Here is a 15,819-nt window from a genome sequence, read left to right as displayed (position 1 = left end):
AAGCCACAACAGTCTGTAGTTAAGTGCTCCATGGTTTGAAAAGAAACACACCTTCCAAAAGAAGTGTGTTGCTTAATGAAATTCCACGGTCACAGCAAATCTTTTTTCTTGTGAAAGTCAGAGGTTACACACAGCTGAGCATTCTTATTGCAGGGATCCTCACCTGGCCCCCAGTCAAGTGTCAGTCCACATTTATTCAGCAGAAAATTCATTTACACATAGTCAGCTGGAAACATTTCAGAGATTTCTTTGGATATTACAAAGTAGCTACATTTTCAGGATTTTTGCTTTCCATTCAAACTTGAATTGCACAAAATAAAGGCATCATAAAACATTTACTCTCTGATTCCACATAAAGAACTTCAGTTTTCACTGCAAACTTAGACCTCTTTGGAAGCCAAGCTTTCCACAATTGTAAGTCAAAGGTTAGATTGCTTTTGCTGTTTTTGTATTGGGCAAATAGACAGTGTTTGCTTTAAAATGTAAAGGAGAGCATTTGAGAGAATCATCTAGTTACATGTTTCTAATGTGGCTCTATTGTATTTCAAACCTGTATGTTGCAAAGACAGGAAAACACCTCAGTGAAGATTACTGTAAATGTTGTTCTTTCTATTGTAATTCTTTGCAAGAAACTGTAACAGATATGTCTCAGTCTTTCACTTGCTCTTATCGTTTCCTCAGAAACGTTTGAGAAAAAACTCAGAATTTTGAAACATTTAGGGCCATACTTTTAAAATTTTTGAATGTGAAGAACTGTTTTAAATATAGTTTTTTACATAGAAAACATCCAGCCTGTTGTAGGCTGGAACTGTGCCATGTGACATTAAAATATTTCAGAATTCCAATTTTTTCCCTAGCAAAACCTCATAAAAGAGGTCAGGAAATATTTCTTATCAATTTATGAAACTTAGTTGATTATCTTATATTTTGATGGAGGAGAAAGAGATGTGTTGTGCTGGGATGCAGCTTCAGCTAAGGTCTCAATGTTAGGAGGTTTTGATCCTGGTAGTGGCCAAGTACCTTTGGTTATCTTCCAGTGCACACCACACACCAACCATGAGTATGCAAAGATCTGGCAAAAGCTCCACTGGTTATTAATACCTAATGCACTGCTCAGCATGTTCCAGCCCTCTGATAGCAGAATGGATTTTGCAAGCATTTCTGCTTCACCTGAAAATCAACAAGTTGGACTATACTGTATGGATAGATTAGCTATCAATATTGTAGCCACCAGAAAGGTTTTTTTTGGATTCATAATGCTTCCAAGGAATATGAAGTTCTGGACTCAAAAATTACCCAGGTCAGTGCCCTACAAAACCAAACATTTTCTCATTGCCAGCTGGGAAAAAACCAGAGATTTCTTTGGGTATTACAAAATAACTGCATTTGCACTGAGCTGTTGTTTTATCCTGCATAAAATATTTGCTCACTGATTCCACATAAAGAACTTCAGCTTTCTCTGGAAACTTGGAGCTCTTTGGAAGCCAAGCTTTCCACAATGGTAAGTCAAAGGTTTAGATTGCTTTGGGTGTTTTTGTAATGGGAATATAGGCAGGTATTTGCTTTAAAACTGCAAAAGGAGAGCATTTGAGAGAGTCATTTAGTGACACATTTTAAATGTGGCTATATTGTATTTCAAAGCTGTGAGATGCAAAGACAGGAAGACACCTCTGTAAAGATTACTGTGAGTGTTGTTCTTAGGATTGTAATTCTTTGCAAAAAACTGTGCAGATATCTCTTAGATTAGACTCTCACTTGCTGTTATCCTTTCCTCAGAAATGTTTGTGAAAGCATTCAGAATTTTGAAACATTTAGGACTATGCTTTTCAGACATTTAAATGTGAAGTACAGTTTTAAATGTAGTTTTTACATAGAAAAAATGTGTATATCCTGTGTATGTAATTTTTCTCTTTTTCACTTTTGATCCCTCAAATTGTGTCCTGTTCCAGCTGTTCAAGCTCCCAAAGGTGTTTGCAGAACCTGAATCAACAGTTAGGTAATGATAAACAGATGAAAGTCCCATGGCCCATTTTTCCTGTAATTTGTGCTCATGCAATCCCAAAGGTACAGACATCAGGAGCTACCTTTGATAAGCATCTCAGAATGGCAGAGCTTCTACAGAGCAGGCAGCAGTTTCTACAATATTTGTTGATTCATAAAAAGAAGAAATGACCATGTGCTTCTTTCTCTCTGCAGAAGAGCTTTCTTGCTTTCCTTCTTGCAATGAGCAGCATTGTGACCCTGGGGGATGCAGCCTGCTTTACTGCAATTCGAACGTCAGAGTGGCCATACAGAGGTAGAAACAAGGAACTCATTGCTCTGTTTTACCTTGTCTCTATGTGGAGCTGCCAGGAAGGGCTCAAATACAAGGGAGGGGGAAGACATTGCAAATACGCAAATAGGTGGCTCCAGCAGCGAGTTGGAAAAAGCAGGGGGAAAACAAAGTCTTCCCCTGGGCTGTGTATGGTTGCAGCAAAATTATTGCAATTGGTGGTGGGTGGCTATTGCTGTTCCAGCACACGGAGCTCATTCAGGAGTTGAGAGAGTAAAACTCAAATCCTTGCACTTTATTATTGCCTGGAATTGCATTTTCAGAAAAGCTGAAATAATTTTTAAAATCTTCAGTCGTTAAGTGGAGGCTTAAAGAACATGTTCTGTTTTGCTGCTGTCATCTGCAGGGTGTATGATGAATGGAAAACTGTATCCCTTTGGAGACATTGAGAGGACAGAATTTTGCTACAGGTGCCACTGCAACAGAACTTGGATACGATGCTGTTCCCTGTAAGTTTGAGCTTCTTGGTACCATCCTTGCCTGTAGGATGATTGCAGGTTTCCATTGCTGGGTATGAAGGGGTTTGTAAGGGCACAAGAGAGCCTTTTCTCATTCATGTCACAGAGCTAGTGAAAGCTCTCAAGCTAACATTTGCTTTCTCTTTGCCACTGACAGCTTTCTTCGTCCTGTTCGTTATGACGAGAGGGAATGCAAAGCCATTTTCAATAAAACAAGCTGTGGCTATGATGTGGTGCAGAAGGACGACCCCTCCAAGGTGTGTTCTGCCTTTGGTCATGTGGGCTAACCCCTGCTGCAAACCTCTCTGCACTGTGGAACTCCTCTCCTTCCCGCTGATGATTTTCCGTCACAGAGAAGCATGAAGACATGAGAAAATCTCATAAAAGAGAGCACTTCAGTGGCTCACTTGTAACCTCCTAATTGTTCTAATTCAGCTTACAGGAGGCACAATATGATAGAGTGTCTCTTTTCTATCAAAAACTTGTATTCATGTTCTTAATATTTGTTTTTAAAACTTTGTGTCTTATGTGATTTACAGGTGCTTCGTTAACTGTTAAATTAAGTAGGATTTCATGTTACTAGTTTTCTTTTTTGGGCCTGTATTATAATTTTAAAATTAGGACCTTATTACCTGTAAAGTCCCAAGTGTATAACCGTGGTGCCAGTTTTCTTACAGATTAAATTGACTTTCCTAGTGCGAGAACATTTTTGATATACTGAAAGCATCTGTGGAACTGGGAATTAATGACCAAAAAAAGAAATCTATCTCTGGCTTTGACTCTCATGAGAACATATTCTATAATGTCAGCATGCAAGCTGATCTGAAGTTGCCCCCCAAACTCAACCAGCGTAGAAGTTAACAAGTCCTTGGGTAAACAAAGATTGGTTGGATTCAAACCTACACAGAGATCCTCAGTCAGCCTGACTGAGCCCTAAGGGCAGGTGTATCACTGGTCAGAGATCTGGGCAGTCCAAAATCCCAACCAATCAGCTGTCTTAAGCCCGGAGGTTCAAACCCGCTCCATAAGGAACCATGGCTGTTCTTGCATGGATCTCTGAGAGTTTGTGTCATCCCTGTCTCCAACCAATGATCCACTCACGAGACATTAAAGGTTCTGGGATGGGAGGAACCAGCATGTCTGTGTGGTTAGCACATCCTTCCAGAAGTTATCTCTGGGTGGGGAAGCCCATCCTCCACTGCAAGGGCACCTCCTCCACCACTTGTACTTGAAGCAGAATCTGAGCAGCTCAGCACAAACAAGAGCTGACACTGGAGAAGAAAGAAAATGAATTCTGACAGGTTTACCAGGCCAAGGAAATGCAGAGCTTTGGCCCATAGGCTCCAGAGAATAGACTGTGTTCATTGAGACCCAGAAATTGCATATAAATGTTTTTAAAAAGACATTTTTTAGTCTCAATGTGCAATTGTATTGGTTTTTCTATTACCAGAGTAGCTGCCAAGAATGAAACTGCTTTTTCCTTTGTTTTGGTTTTTTTCTGTTTTGTTTGTTTTTGTTTTTTTGTTTCCTTCCTTTTAAGTAAAACTAATTTAGAAATGAAGCTCAGGAGTCTTTAATCTCCCTTACTCTGAGCAGGGAAAAGCTCAACAACATTGCCACAGGTAATTTTTACTGTTTTAGGGGTTTTTATTAATGAGATTGTCCATCTGCAGGAAAGTAGGCTAATATATCACTCATCCTCTGTTCTGAATTCTTTTTATTATTTATGTACCACTAAAAATTAATGAAATGTGTAGGGCAGAAATAGAGAGGTACAAATTCTGTTTTCCATCTTTCACAGCAATGCGACTAAAGAAAAACTTGTTGAATTTTGGTAACTTCCTCAGAAATCCCAAAAGAACTTCCTCTCCAAATGAGAAATATTTTTTGTGTTGGTAAGACACTGCCATTTTTGTATCCACAGGTTATACCATACAAATGCTCCTTAGAAACACTCCATTATTGTTGGAGTAAGTCCAAATTACAGATTCTTAAGATTTTATAGCACTCAAATTCAATTTGTTGTCATGTATATGATCAGACAATCATGGCAATACCACACATGTATTTAATAAGCAGCACATTTAGCATTTTAAGGATTTCAAAAACAAAATGCTAGCTGTCATTTTGTGAAAACAATTACATGAGATTTGTTGCATTTTCTACCCTTTTTGGCGGCCATTCCTTTTTGCATTCTCACAGAGGGGGAAAGCAATTCTCCTAGCTCAAGCTTACTCTCAGAAAGTGGTAAATAACTTTCAAGAAGCATTCCAAGACATTGTGGGGGTTACACAGCAGGGTTTCCTGGGCTTCCCTCTTCACACCACCGCAGAGTGCATACTGTCATTACAAGCTAAACAACCCAAGTGTAATTCTAGTGAAACCTGTCACAGATGCAAGTCACAAAATCTCTCATGGTGTTCTGTTCTAATTCCTGCCCATCTTAATCAGATAGGAAAGGTGTAGGACATAAAAGGCAGGAAGCAGGATTTTACACATTACAGAGGAGAACAGCAAAGGCAAAAGAGAAGAGGTCCCAAAAATCAAGATATCCTTTGGATTTGGCTGAAGCATTCTGTGGTTGCCCTCCCCATCCCAGTCTGTTCTGAGTCCTCCAACAATAACTTCTAAGCATGGCATGTAGTTTTCATGGAATCAGTAACTAACAGGTTTTAAAAATGGAAAAAAGCTCATGTTGTCTAAATAGAGCTGAAGTACAGTGTAGGTGGGATATGTGAGAATTGCAAGTACTGAGAGCTCTGTGCATACAGGCTCAAAGATAAAGATGAATACAATGTTTGACCTAAGGTCTTGGAGAAAGCTTGGAGAACTAGGACAGTGAAAATAAAACAGATATAAAACAAGAATATAAGTTCATAGTTTAAGTAGAAATATGTTTTAAGCAAACAGAGATATGCATTATGTAAGCAAAGCAATATGTTAAGTAAGAGAGTAAAAGATTTTAAAGTTCAGCAATAAAACATGTTATAAAGTTAATTAGAAGTTTAAGATGTATCAGTGTAGGTTTGTGAAGTGTTGTATGATTGGTTAAAAATTACACATTGCAGCAAAGGCACAAAAGTAAAGCAATTAAGGATTGGTGTAAAAAGATGTCACCAAGTTTCCTAGAAGTATGTGATTGGCTAGAAAACTAACATAATGCACTGCAACAAGAAATCAGACAGCTTCTGATTTTATGGCATTACATGCAACAGACCTTTAAATTAGTCTCATCCTTCTGTGAGACTGACACCATGAGGCAATAAACCATCTTTTAAAAGCCTCTCAGTTGCCCCACCTCTCGTGATATTGATCTCCTGATAGGATATACACAAAATTAACTGAATTTCTTCAGAAATAAGTGCAAAGGATGCTGAACTAACTAAGTGGTGGCATAAAATTGAAACAAAGCCTCCTTTCATTCTGTGCATGCATGGGCAGCTAGTGCTCAAGATGAAGGACCAGATAATTTGCTACCACCTGCAGGACCAAAGGCATGCTCCCACTATCAGTGTGGCCACAGCAGGGTCTGCTGTGCCACCATGTGAGCTCCACAAAACCAGAGGCACTAATGGCACAGAACTACAACAGTGCTCCAATCTCCCATCCTTCCTGTAGCTAATTTGGCTCCACAAAAAGACATATGGTCTTCATTTGCTTAGCCAGTTGCAGGGTCAAGATAACCAGCTGTGTTTGGAATCACTGCGGTTTTTTTAACTTGTGGAATAAACTTTTCTATCATTATTCTGGTTCAATGAAGACCTCCAAGACTTATTTTTTACTACATGTCTTGAGATGGAAGGTAGAAGTGCAGGAGAGTTAGCATTTCCCATAAGCTGGAGATAGATACCTTTTTTGCTGAATCTGCCCCTCCTATTCATTTTGATTTACTGCCTCTGGACTTTTGTAGTCACTGGTACAGTATCTGTGGCCATCTCCCTCACTTCTACCCACCCTTCAGAGATGGAGGTCTCCTCATTGCAAGCATGGCCTGGTGTTCGTGGTTGGCTCTTTAGATCTTTTTGTCTGTCTCTATATCCCTTGCTTAGCACTGATCCTCCATCCTGGGATCATGATCTGACAGGAGTTTCCAGGCTAGCTGAGAAATTATCACGTGTTTTCAAAATGCATTTGCACCAAGATAAAAAAATTATGTGTCTCATCCCACTGAAACTGCATTGAATTAAAACTGAAATTGGACTCATGGATGGGGACTTGGTTACACACAGAAGACAGATGTGTTCAGATCAGAGGAGAAATTATATTATTGTCTCAAGTTTGGGTCTCCCATCTTGAATTGAGATCTCAATTCAAGTTTCTGCTCTGCCATCTGTTACACTCTCAAACTGCCTGTGTACCTTGCTATCAAATTAATACAATTCGTTGGTAATTCCTGTCCTGGGAGAGAGCTGAGGGCCTAGGCTTTGAGGTTTGTGGGTATATGAACCTCAGACTTAAGAAAATTGTCCCCACCAAGATAAAACATCCTTCTACCACCTTTGCGCTATGTTCTTGTGCAAACAGTGCACTGTATATTTTAGTATGGTTTGTTTGTGCCTTTCCTTAACACAGTTGTCCTTTCTCACACACAAATGTGACAGACTTTAATAAAGCAAAGCCAAAGTACACTATACATAGCATTGTCAGTTCAATGTCAAGAAAATTTTATTTGTAAAATCATGTTTACTTATGATCTGTGAGCTGAAATGGTTCATGCTTCCTCTTTGTTTTTCCCCTCCCAAGAGCAGTGATAATCAACCTACTGGGTTAAGTAGGTTACAGAACTGCTGTAATGTGTCCTGCACTTACTCCTCCACACAGAAAGCTGATCCCTCTCAAGAATGTGAGAATAGCACTGAAGTGATGACCTAAGAAACAAGATTCCTGGACTGCTTTCATTTTAGCACACCTCTTCTAGCTTTGAGCTGTCCGTAGATATTAGCTGGATTATTGGGCTGTTTTAATAACATTTGTGCTCTGAAATCATGCTGTGTTTCTCTGTTGATTGCCTTGCACTAAAACCACAGGAAAAAATGAGTTGGTCATTTTGCATTAATCTGATTGTCTCTGTTGTTATCAGTGAGATGTAAGCAGAAACTCCAGCTGAAGAAGGACTAGAGTAAAATAGCAAGGTAAATCTTCAGGAAAATCTCCAAGACTATTCTCTGCCTTAGGAAGAAAGAGGGTACTCTATCCATCAGAATAAGTGGAAAGGATGCACAGAAGTGGGCAGAGCAATGATATTCTTAGAATGTTTTCAGTAAGAAATTAAACAGTTGGGAAGCCAGCATAAGATTTCAACAGAGCTACATCTGTTAGAGAAACCTGTTCCCCACCCAAGCAAAGCACCTATCGTCCTATACATGAACAACATGAAGAAATGTGATGTTATGTGGGTCACAAATGACCCAAATAATCAATAAATGAACAGACTATCCCCAGAGAGTTTGCTGCTGTGAGTGGTTTAAGCACCCCAGCACTTTGTTAGAGTTCCTCTGAACTGACAGATCATGCAAAAAGGTTTCTCTTCATTATCCTTTAACACTGCTCAGGCTTAGGCAGGTCACTCTCTGCTGTGGTCCAAAGAAAACCGTTTGCAAGCTCCCTCCATAGTTTGCACAGCTCTCTGCACAGCTTGTACCTAGAAAACAGGGGGAGGTCCTGCACTGGGAGCAGGTGGGCAGTCTGGAAAGTTGAGAAAGAAAATGCACAAGCATGTTGGTGGGATGTTTAGTTTTATCAGAGTCGAGCAAGAAGCTGATCCTTTGTTACTCAACACCAACACAGAAAGTTGTCTTTTCTCTCATTTTGGCTGTAACAAATTCCCTCAGTTTCACTCCTGCATCACAAATTTCCCTGGGACTGATAATTTTTATTCACATACAAGAACTGCTGCAGGGTGCCCAACAAGGAAAATGTTGCATGCCAAGTACATAACACAGAAGAGGAAAAAAATTAAAATAGCTCAGTAATTTTAACAGAATAAATGCAGTGAAATTTGATGGTCCTTTTAGTCAAAAATATCATGGAACATTTGTTCCAGATCACCTTTGAGGACATGGAGGAGCCAATACCTTGAGCAGGATTCTATGCTACTTCCCACAGTATTGTCAGCCTAGGGAAATGGTTACTTCTCAATACCTAAAGGTAATGATCTAGCATGCAAAGCTAGGGCATATCCTTTGGCATCTCACAGATGTTCATCCATTAGGTCAGGCAGCGCAGGAGCAGGACCTGAAGGGAGACTGAACTCTCTCCATCTTCACTGCAACCAAGACAAAAGGCAGCTTTGGCCTAGGATCAGGGTATTTTTTTTTTTTTGCTATCCTACTGTGCCTTTCCCCCTCTCCTTTAATTGGAAAATGAACATGTTCTGAAACACCAACAGTGTTGCTTTTCAATTGGCTTAATACTTATTTCTGAGAGACTGAAAGGGAATAGGGGGACTCTCTTGATTTCAATAAAGAAATTCCCAGGGCTGACATGCCCACTGATTAGGAAGGTATGGCTATTATCCTCCATTTCTGGGCAGGGCATAAATCAGCATTGCCAAGTCCAATTTACAAGTGACAGGTTTGCCACAAGTTTATCAAACACCTGCAAGCACTTAATCTCTTTTCCGTCATGCTGAAGAGTGATGGTCTTGTAATAGAAGAAAAACCAATTTACCCAACTTACTGAGTTGAAAGCCAGCTAAGGTATCACTGGAAGTAGTGGCCTCACTGTGACCTGCATTGCCCTAATTCTGGCCTCTCATGGACTTCCTGAGCTACCTCTCAGCTCTGGAGTTTGGGCAGACGACATGGAATAGCGAACCTAACTTGGAGTCCTGCCTCTACTCCCAAAACCACACAAGAAGTCACACAATGCAGTCAGAGTAATTAACTCATGTATTGAAAACTGTGCAGCTCTGGTAGTAAGGGATAGACTTCATCACCCAGAACAGCCACATAGTTTAAAATACTTGAACCTAGTAGGTAAAAGCTAAGCAAAAGGGGACTATACTGGACCTCTTTGCTATCAAATACTGTCCTAAGCACTTGGAAAGCATGTCTGCCCTTGACATATTCAGCCTCTCAGAAAAGGAACAGTTTCTCACTGGCTATAAGAATTAAGAAATTATGTAATGCCTATTTCTTCATAGAGGACCTGAGCATATGGATCTTGAACATGATGGAAAGATGAACAAGGAAGAAAATGGTTATCTAGGACCCAGGTGGTTCAAACTAAGCATGCAATTTTGTTGTGAGTGACAATCATCATGTCTCTGATGGTTTTATCAGGGTAAGTGCTAAACATTCCTTCTAGGCTTGAAAAGTGCTTCCTGTAGCTACCTCCCAATTCTGGTGTGCCACAAAAGCCACTCCTATTTCTCTTCACACCTGTTGTGTCTGTTAGAACAAACCTTTCTTCCTGTATGTAATTGCCTTATCTTAACTACAACAACCCGCTGAGGTAATTTTGCAGATACCTCATTGGTGCTGGACATGCATGGTCAGTTTATTCAAGGGGTGTTAGCACAAATTCCCTCTCTATATAAGGTCTCTGAGAAGATGAGCTGTGTACAGGCCATCTCCTTACTGGAAGTCTCAATTCTGCAAGAATGGTGAGTCCTTACATCTTGTGCTGTAAAAGACCATGGTATGTCTATAGACATAGATTTTAAAGGAGCTTCTGCTGGATTTATCTCAGTATTTGTCATGTTAAGAAACTTGGAGAATATATAAATTCTGTGTTATGAGAGCAAGAGTCAAAGAGACGCAAAGGAAGGTAAGAACTTGGGGTGGAAAGTCTGGATAATATCTGAACACTTTGCTGAGCTAAAAAAAAAAGGGTTCTTGATTTTTACTCCTTTGTCACTGTTGCAATTTTGTGGGTTTTTATCTCTCTTCTGCAAAATAAAATGCTAAAATTTCCTCCTCTCATCTCTCAGGAATGACTCAGTCCTACTCTGTCTGAGACAACACACTTACATACAGTACACATACTATGTATGTAATTGTTTGTTACTGGTCTACCTTGCTTCTCTTACCAAGATCTCAAATTAATCATAGCTAATTCCATCCTAGAAGTCTTCATTCATTTCCCCAAAGGAAGCCCTTTAAACATTTCAAACTAGTATTGAAATTTCAGCTGAATTTTCAGGGGAAAAAAACCACTAACAAAGGTCACAGAATATAGAATTATCTAGGTTCTAAGTGACACCTGCAAGTAAGGTACAGGGTCAAGACTTGAGTATTCAACTTCAGCTAAAGTTAATTCACTTGTTCCTTCAATATTAGGGGGAAACATTCTGTAGCTGTTCAGACTGCAGTAAACAAGTTTTTGCAATTATAAGTGAGGTTAGTAGAAAAAACAGTTGGTGACTGACCCTATAGAGAAAAAAAAGGACAAGAAAAATTAATGGGGAGTGGAAAGGAATAGAACACACATTTCCCACAAACAGTATCTGGGTCTAGCAGTCAATGATTGATTTTAACTTGGAAAGACAGGCGTTTTTCCCCCTCCCGTGTGATGCTCTGCCTCTGTTTTTGCAAAATGGTTCAGTATTCCTGACAAGTGTGCTACATTGTCTAAACTGCAAAAGGCAACGATGCCTTGAGAGGCTGACCTAGAACAGAGGCTAGACAGAGTTAAAGGAATAAAGTAGGTATTTATTAAAAGGCCTTCAAAGGATGCACCCTGGGCACTACAAGAGCCTGGCTGGGGCTCTGCCCAAGATGGACCCAAGATGGACACCTGGTCAGGAGTTTTCACACTTTCATAAGTTTTTGTCCATTTACATATTGGGGTTAATTGTCCAATTACAGCTTCAGGTAATGAAGTTCCATCCTGCCAGATTGCTCTCCTCATTTCACTGTTCTTTGCACTTTTTGGGTCTGAGGCTGCAAAAGTGTCCTTGGTTCTCAGGCTGGAAAAGGATTGTTTTGTGTGACTAAACTGTGAAGAGAACTTGCTAACACTTTATATGAAGTTGAGTTACATACTAATGCAGAACAGAATCTGGAAAATATGAAAGCTAAAACTTAAGGCATCAGCAATAGGATTTTAATTTGAAACCACAATATATTTTCCTGTTATTTATCATCAAGACATCTTAATAGTTACTAAAGGATTGATATGAATTCTGTTTTGTTGTTCAGAACACCATCGTGGCCTGCCTTCTTGCTCTTGCCATCAGCATGCCACTGTCTGATGCTGCTTGTTACTTCATCCCATTCCAGCCAGGGATGTCTAATGGTGTGGTTGTAGGTAAGAAGTCAACTGCCCTCAGCTTGGCAGACATCATCAGAATCACTGCTTGATTTGATTTGTGCATTCTGTGCAATTCATCACAATTTAGAAATACGTGGGAAGAGTGGAGAGGAATCAAAGGGAAATGGGAGGGAAATGGGGTATAGAGAGCAATATTATAATACATTATAAGAACAAGTTATTTGGGGAGCTTCATACAGACCAAATTACAAATGATCTTTTTCCAGAGAAGTAGCATAGTTTTAATTTACCCATCTGCATGAAATAGTAACTCATATTTTTACCATGAAATCACATGAAGAAATCAGAGAAGGGAGAAGGACCTGTGTTTAAGTGTGTATAGTCAGTAAAGAACAGGAAACAGATTTACAAGTATTCAGCACCACACAATTTACTCATGTCTTGTTTCTGTATCCCAAAGCAAATTCTTAAAAGCAGGATGGCTGCATTCCTTGAGTCTGGATCTGCTCTTCCTGAGCACAGCTATTCTGTTAGCCTACAGATGAGTGGAGCTGCAGGAAAATAAGTTCCCAAAAGAGAAGTATGCTATTTTTTGAACACAACAAGAGCTGATGTGTGCCAATATTTTAAAAAAAAACAAACCTTAAGTGGTCTAAAATCCCAGCTTTGCCTGGGAAAGCTCTTCTCATTGAAGAAATGAATTTACATTGCCAAAGAAAAGAACATTTATAGGCAAAGATACAACCTAGAAGCCCCATCCTTCTGTCTTGTTCTGTTCTCATAAAATTCTGCTTTCCAGATCAGTTATTTAGGAGACCTATGGTCTATTCTGTGACTGCTGAACAGGAACTTTACATCCAATATTTGCTTTCTTCCTGCAGCTGAGGACTGGGAAAAGTTTCCTGGCCAGATGTAGTCTTGCTTTAAAGAACCAGAGATGATGTTAATAGGAAAGTCAAAACCTTTTTTAATCCTGTCCAGGTATGTGCCCAGTTGTCCTCCTGCTGGGTGCTTCAAATTCCATACCTGAACTACTCCAGGAAACCTCATGCTGCTAAGAACCTCAGGAGACAGAGCAACCCAGGTCTCTCTGTTCCATGCACTAGGACAGCACACCCTGCTGTGTTGGGAACCTCTGTGTTTGGCAGATAAGGATGTTAATGCAAAAAGCCAGCAAAGATCCCACCCATTTTGTACATGCAACAGTGCTGTTAGTGCAATAGGTCTGACACTGAAATCTGCCCATGCACTGTATTTTAAGGCTGCCTTGATGAGGAAGGAAAGGTCCATGAATTTGATTCCAGATGGAGGACTGAGGACTGCAATGATTGCTCCTGTTCTAAGACTGGAATTGGCTGCTGTGATAGGTGAGTTCAGAGCAACAGTGGGATTTTTCCTCAGCTGCCATAATGCAGCACAAACCACTTCCCTTCACACAGGAGTTCCCAAGAAATAACCATAACCCTTCCCTCACTCACTTCTTATCACAAAGTTATGCATTAATCCAACACCATCATCATTGAACATGCAAGGAATTCCTCTGAAAAATAGAGGTCGTGTTTAAAAAATAATTCTAGATTTAAAATAAAAAGAATTTCATTCTTCCTGGGGCTAAGACATCAGGCAAGTTACTGATTCAAGAGAGAACACTCTAAGGAATTTCTAGTTCAGATTGTCCCAAAGGCACACATTGCCCCACGTTCCTCTGAGAAGCAGCTCAAGGTACATTGTCTGTAATTTTTCCTATAGTGATATCCAACCACTCATGCAATATTAGTTCCATGCCACGGGTGAAGAGAAGAAGCAGTGATATTGGAATAGCAAATAAACACAATAAACATCCTTTGGGTGTAAATCAGACCAGAAGAACTGTGACTCTCATTATGCTTACACAGCAGGTTAAGTAACATTTGAGCTGGGAGCTTCATGCAAGTTCCCTTTTCTGCTCCCAAAAGTCTCCTCAGTACAGTCTCTTCATATCAAAGGTGCAGACACCACCTGAAATAGGAGTTGCTTATTTCTTGGTCTCATCACCTCTTTTTCTTTTCCCAACCACAGTTATATGACACCAGGCGACTACGATGAAGAGAAATGTGAAAGCATTTTCAACAAGGAGACTTGCTCTTATAAAGTCGTGGAGAAAGATGATCACTCAAAAGAATGCCCAGTCCACTCATGGGTAGGCTAACAGAAGAATGGTAGATTAGGGAGATACTTCCTTTTATTGTTTTCATGGTTCTCTCTCACAAATACTTAAAATGCAGCTGCTGAGTGATATCTACTAATAAAACCCAACATATAATGAAACTGAGTATCTACTCACAAAAATATCCCTTGATTCTCTGCCCTATGCTTCACCACAAACAAAGAAATGACCTGTTCCTTCCTTGAGGTCAGACATTAAAGATGACATTTTAAAGCATTACCTGTTACCTCATTAAAATGGGAAAAAATTATATCAATACAAAAATCAGTGGGTGTTTTCTCACTCTTTGTCTTTTGCTTGGATACATATTGTATTATTTTGTCTAATTTTCAGGTACTCATTCAATAGTCCATGTATTCCATACTCATTTAATTAACATTTCAAGCATTTCCAATTACTTGAATATGTCCAAAATAATATCCAGTAAATACGAATGTAACCACATTAAAAATGGGCACATTTTGATTCATGATGCACCCCATTTCATGTATCAATATAATACTTAAGTGGTAATGCTGATGTTGGCTTATTTGTAAGGGTTTTGTGTTATTGGACAAGCAATTCAAGTATCAAAAAAAATCTCACACCCAGACTGCTGATCAGAATTTAACATACCTCCAGGAATCCCTGGAATACAAAAAGCTCAATGTGTCTTCTCTTGCCCTTGGCATTACAGCTGATGAAAACCATTACAGGTTACAGTGTTGTTTAATCAGTGCTGTAAATGTTACAACCACCCTTTGAGGTTACAAGGAAAATCTACTGAAAAACCCAACTTACCCAACATGGGCTCCAATACAGATGCAGAGGACTAAGTGCACAGAGGAGTTAAATGATTTCTTACCATGGGCATCTAGATTTTTGTGTTCAAGGAGTGTTTTCTGCAAGCTGCTCTCTAAAACAATTTCATTGCTCTCTACCAGCCTGAGGATGCAGTCAGCTGATTTTCCCAGCTGATGAATGGCTCCATTGAGAGACTCAAGCTCTGGGTTAATATTTGAGCCATCCCCTTCTGGGAGTAGCTCGAGGGCAGGAGGTGGGATTGGTGCCTCGGTGATCCCACTGCTGCAGGGAACACAGGGGAGACAAGAGCTTCCAGGAGCTGACTCTTGAGGTGACAGGACAGGTTTGTGCGTGGGGACAGACTCCTACCAGCCACTGCTCCTGAATTATCACAGCCCTTGCTGAGGCTGCAACAGCCCCAAAAGAAATTAATAAACAGAGAGCCATAGGCACTCTGAAGGACCAGCATAAGCCTTACAATAAACCAGCATAAGTTTTAATTTTGTGTTAACAGGTTTTGCTGACAGCCTTAACATTACAGGTCCCAGCAATAAATTGTGAGTGTTGTCATTTACTTGCTTGTCTGCAGCAGTCACGACCCAGGTGTTGCTTCAGGTGATCTGAAATCCAATGAGCACTCCTGCTCAAGGGCTCTGGTGTGAAGAGAAGAATATGCCCTGCCCCAGACTTTCAAATGCATCACAGCTATCTTAGAGCCTTCAAATGCAGACAGATGCTGAAAAATAATGTCTTAAAATGGAAATTTAGTGTTCTCCATCCCAGTGAACTGAAACAGGCAACATCACATTGATCCTATGTTTTCA

General features: G+C 39.9%; 2 protein-coding genes across 2 annotated transcripts; both read left to right on the top strand.

Annotated features, from left to right (window-relative positions):
- The first annotated feature begins 1,421 nt into the window (after positions 1 to 1,421).
- LOC116999810 (beta-microseminoprotein-like) lies at positions 1,422 to 3,194 on the top strand. Its single transcript, XM_033066806.1, has 4 exons — positions 1,422 to 1,501; positions 2,197 to 2,296; positions 2,679 to 2,781; positions 2,948 to 3,194. The coding sequence occupies exons 1-4, from the start codon at positions 1,499 to 1,501 to the stop codon at positions 3,075 to 3,077; spliced, it is 336 nt and encodes a 111-aa protein (XP_032922697.1). The 5' UTR covers positions 1,422 to 1,498; the 3' UTR covers positions 3,078 to 3,194.
- A 7,333-nt stretch (positions 3,195 to 10,527) lies between these two features.
- LOC116999174 (beta-microseminoprotein-like) lies at positions 10,528 to 14,194 on the top strand. Its single transcript, XM_033065499.2, has 4 exons — positions 10,528 to 10,560; positions 11,934 to 12,042; positions 13,268 to 13,373; positions 14,065 to 14,194. Exons 1-4 carry the CDS (start codon positions 10,528 to 10,530, stop codon positions 14,192 to 14,194), a joined length of 378 nt encoding a protein of 125 aa, XP_032921390.2.
- The last annotated feature ends 1,625 nt before the right edge of the window (positions 14,195 to 15,819 follow it).

Source organism: Catharus ustulatus, chromosome 8 (assembly GCF_009819885.2).
Source record: "Catharus ustulatus isolate bCatUst1 chromosome 8, bCatUst1.pri.v2, whole genome shotgun sequence".
In the NCBI taxonomy this organism is placed as follows: domain Eukaryota; kingdom Metazoa; phylum Chordata; class Aves; order Passeriformes; family Turdidae; genus Catharus; species Catharus ustulatus.
Note: the sequence above shows the minus strand (reverse complement) of the source record. Positions and strands in the feature narration are given on the sequence as shown.

Bases quoted from the DNA above. Each gene is read 5' to 3' on its own strand.
- LOC116999810 (XM_033066806.1), top strand. The intron at 2,297-2,678 runs GTAGAAACAAGG...TGTCATCTGCAG, and splicing joins GTCAGAGTGGCCATACAGAG to GGTGTATGATGAATGGAAAA. The intron at 2,782-2,947 runs GTAAGTTTGAGC...TGCCACTGACAG, and splicing joins TGGATACGATGCTGTTCCCT to CTTTCTTCGTCCTGTTCGTT.
- LOC116999174 (XM_033065499.2), top strand. From the start codon at position 10,528: ATGAGAGCAAGAGTCAAAGAGACGCAAAGGAAG. The intron at 10,561-11,933 runs GTAAGAACTTGG...TTTGTTGTTCAG, and splicing joins TCAAAGAGACGCAAAGGAAG to AACACCATCGTGGCCTGCCT. The intron at 12,043-13,267 runs GTAAGAAGTCAA...CTGTATTTTAAG, and splicing joins GTCTAATGGTGTGGTTGTAG to GCTGCCTTGATGAGGAAGGA.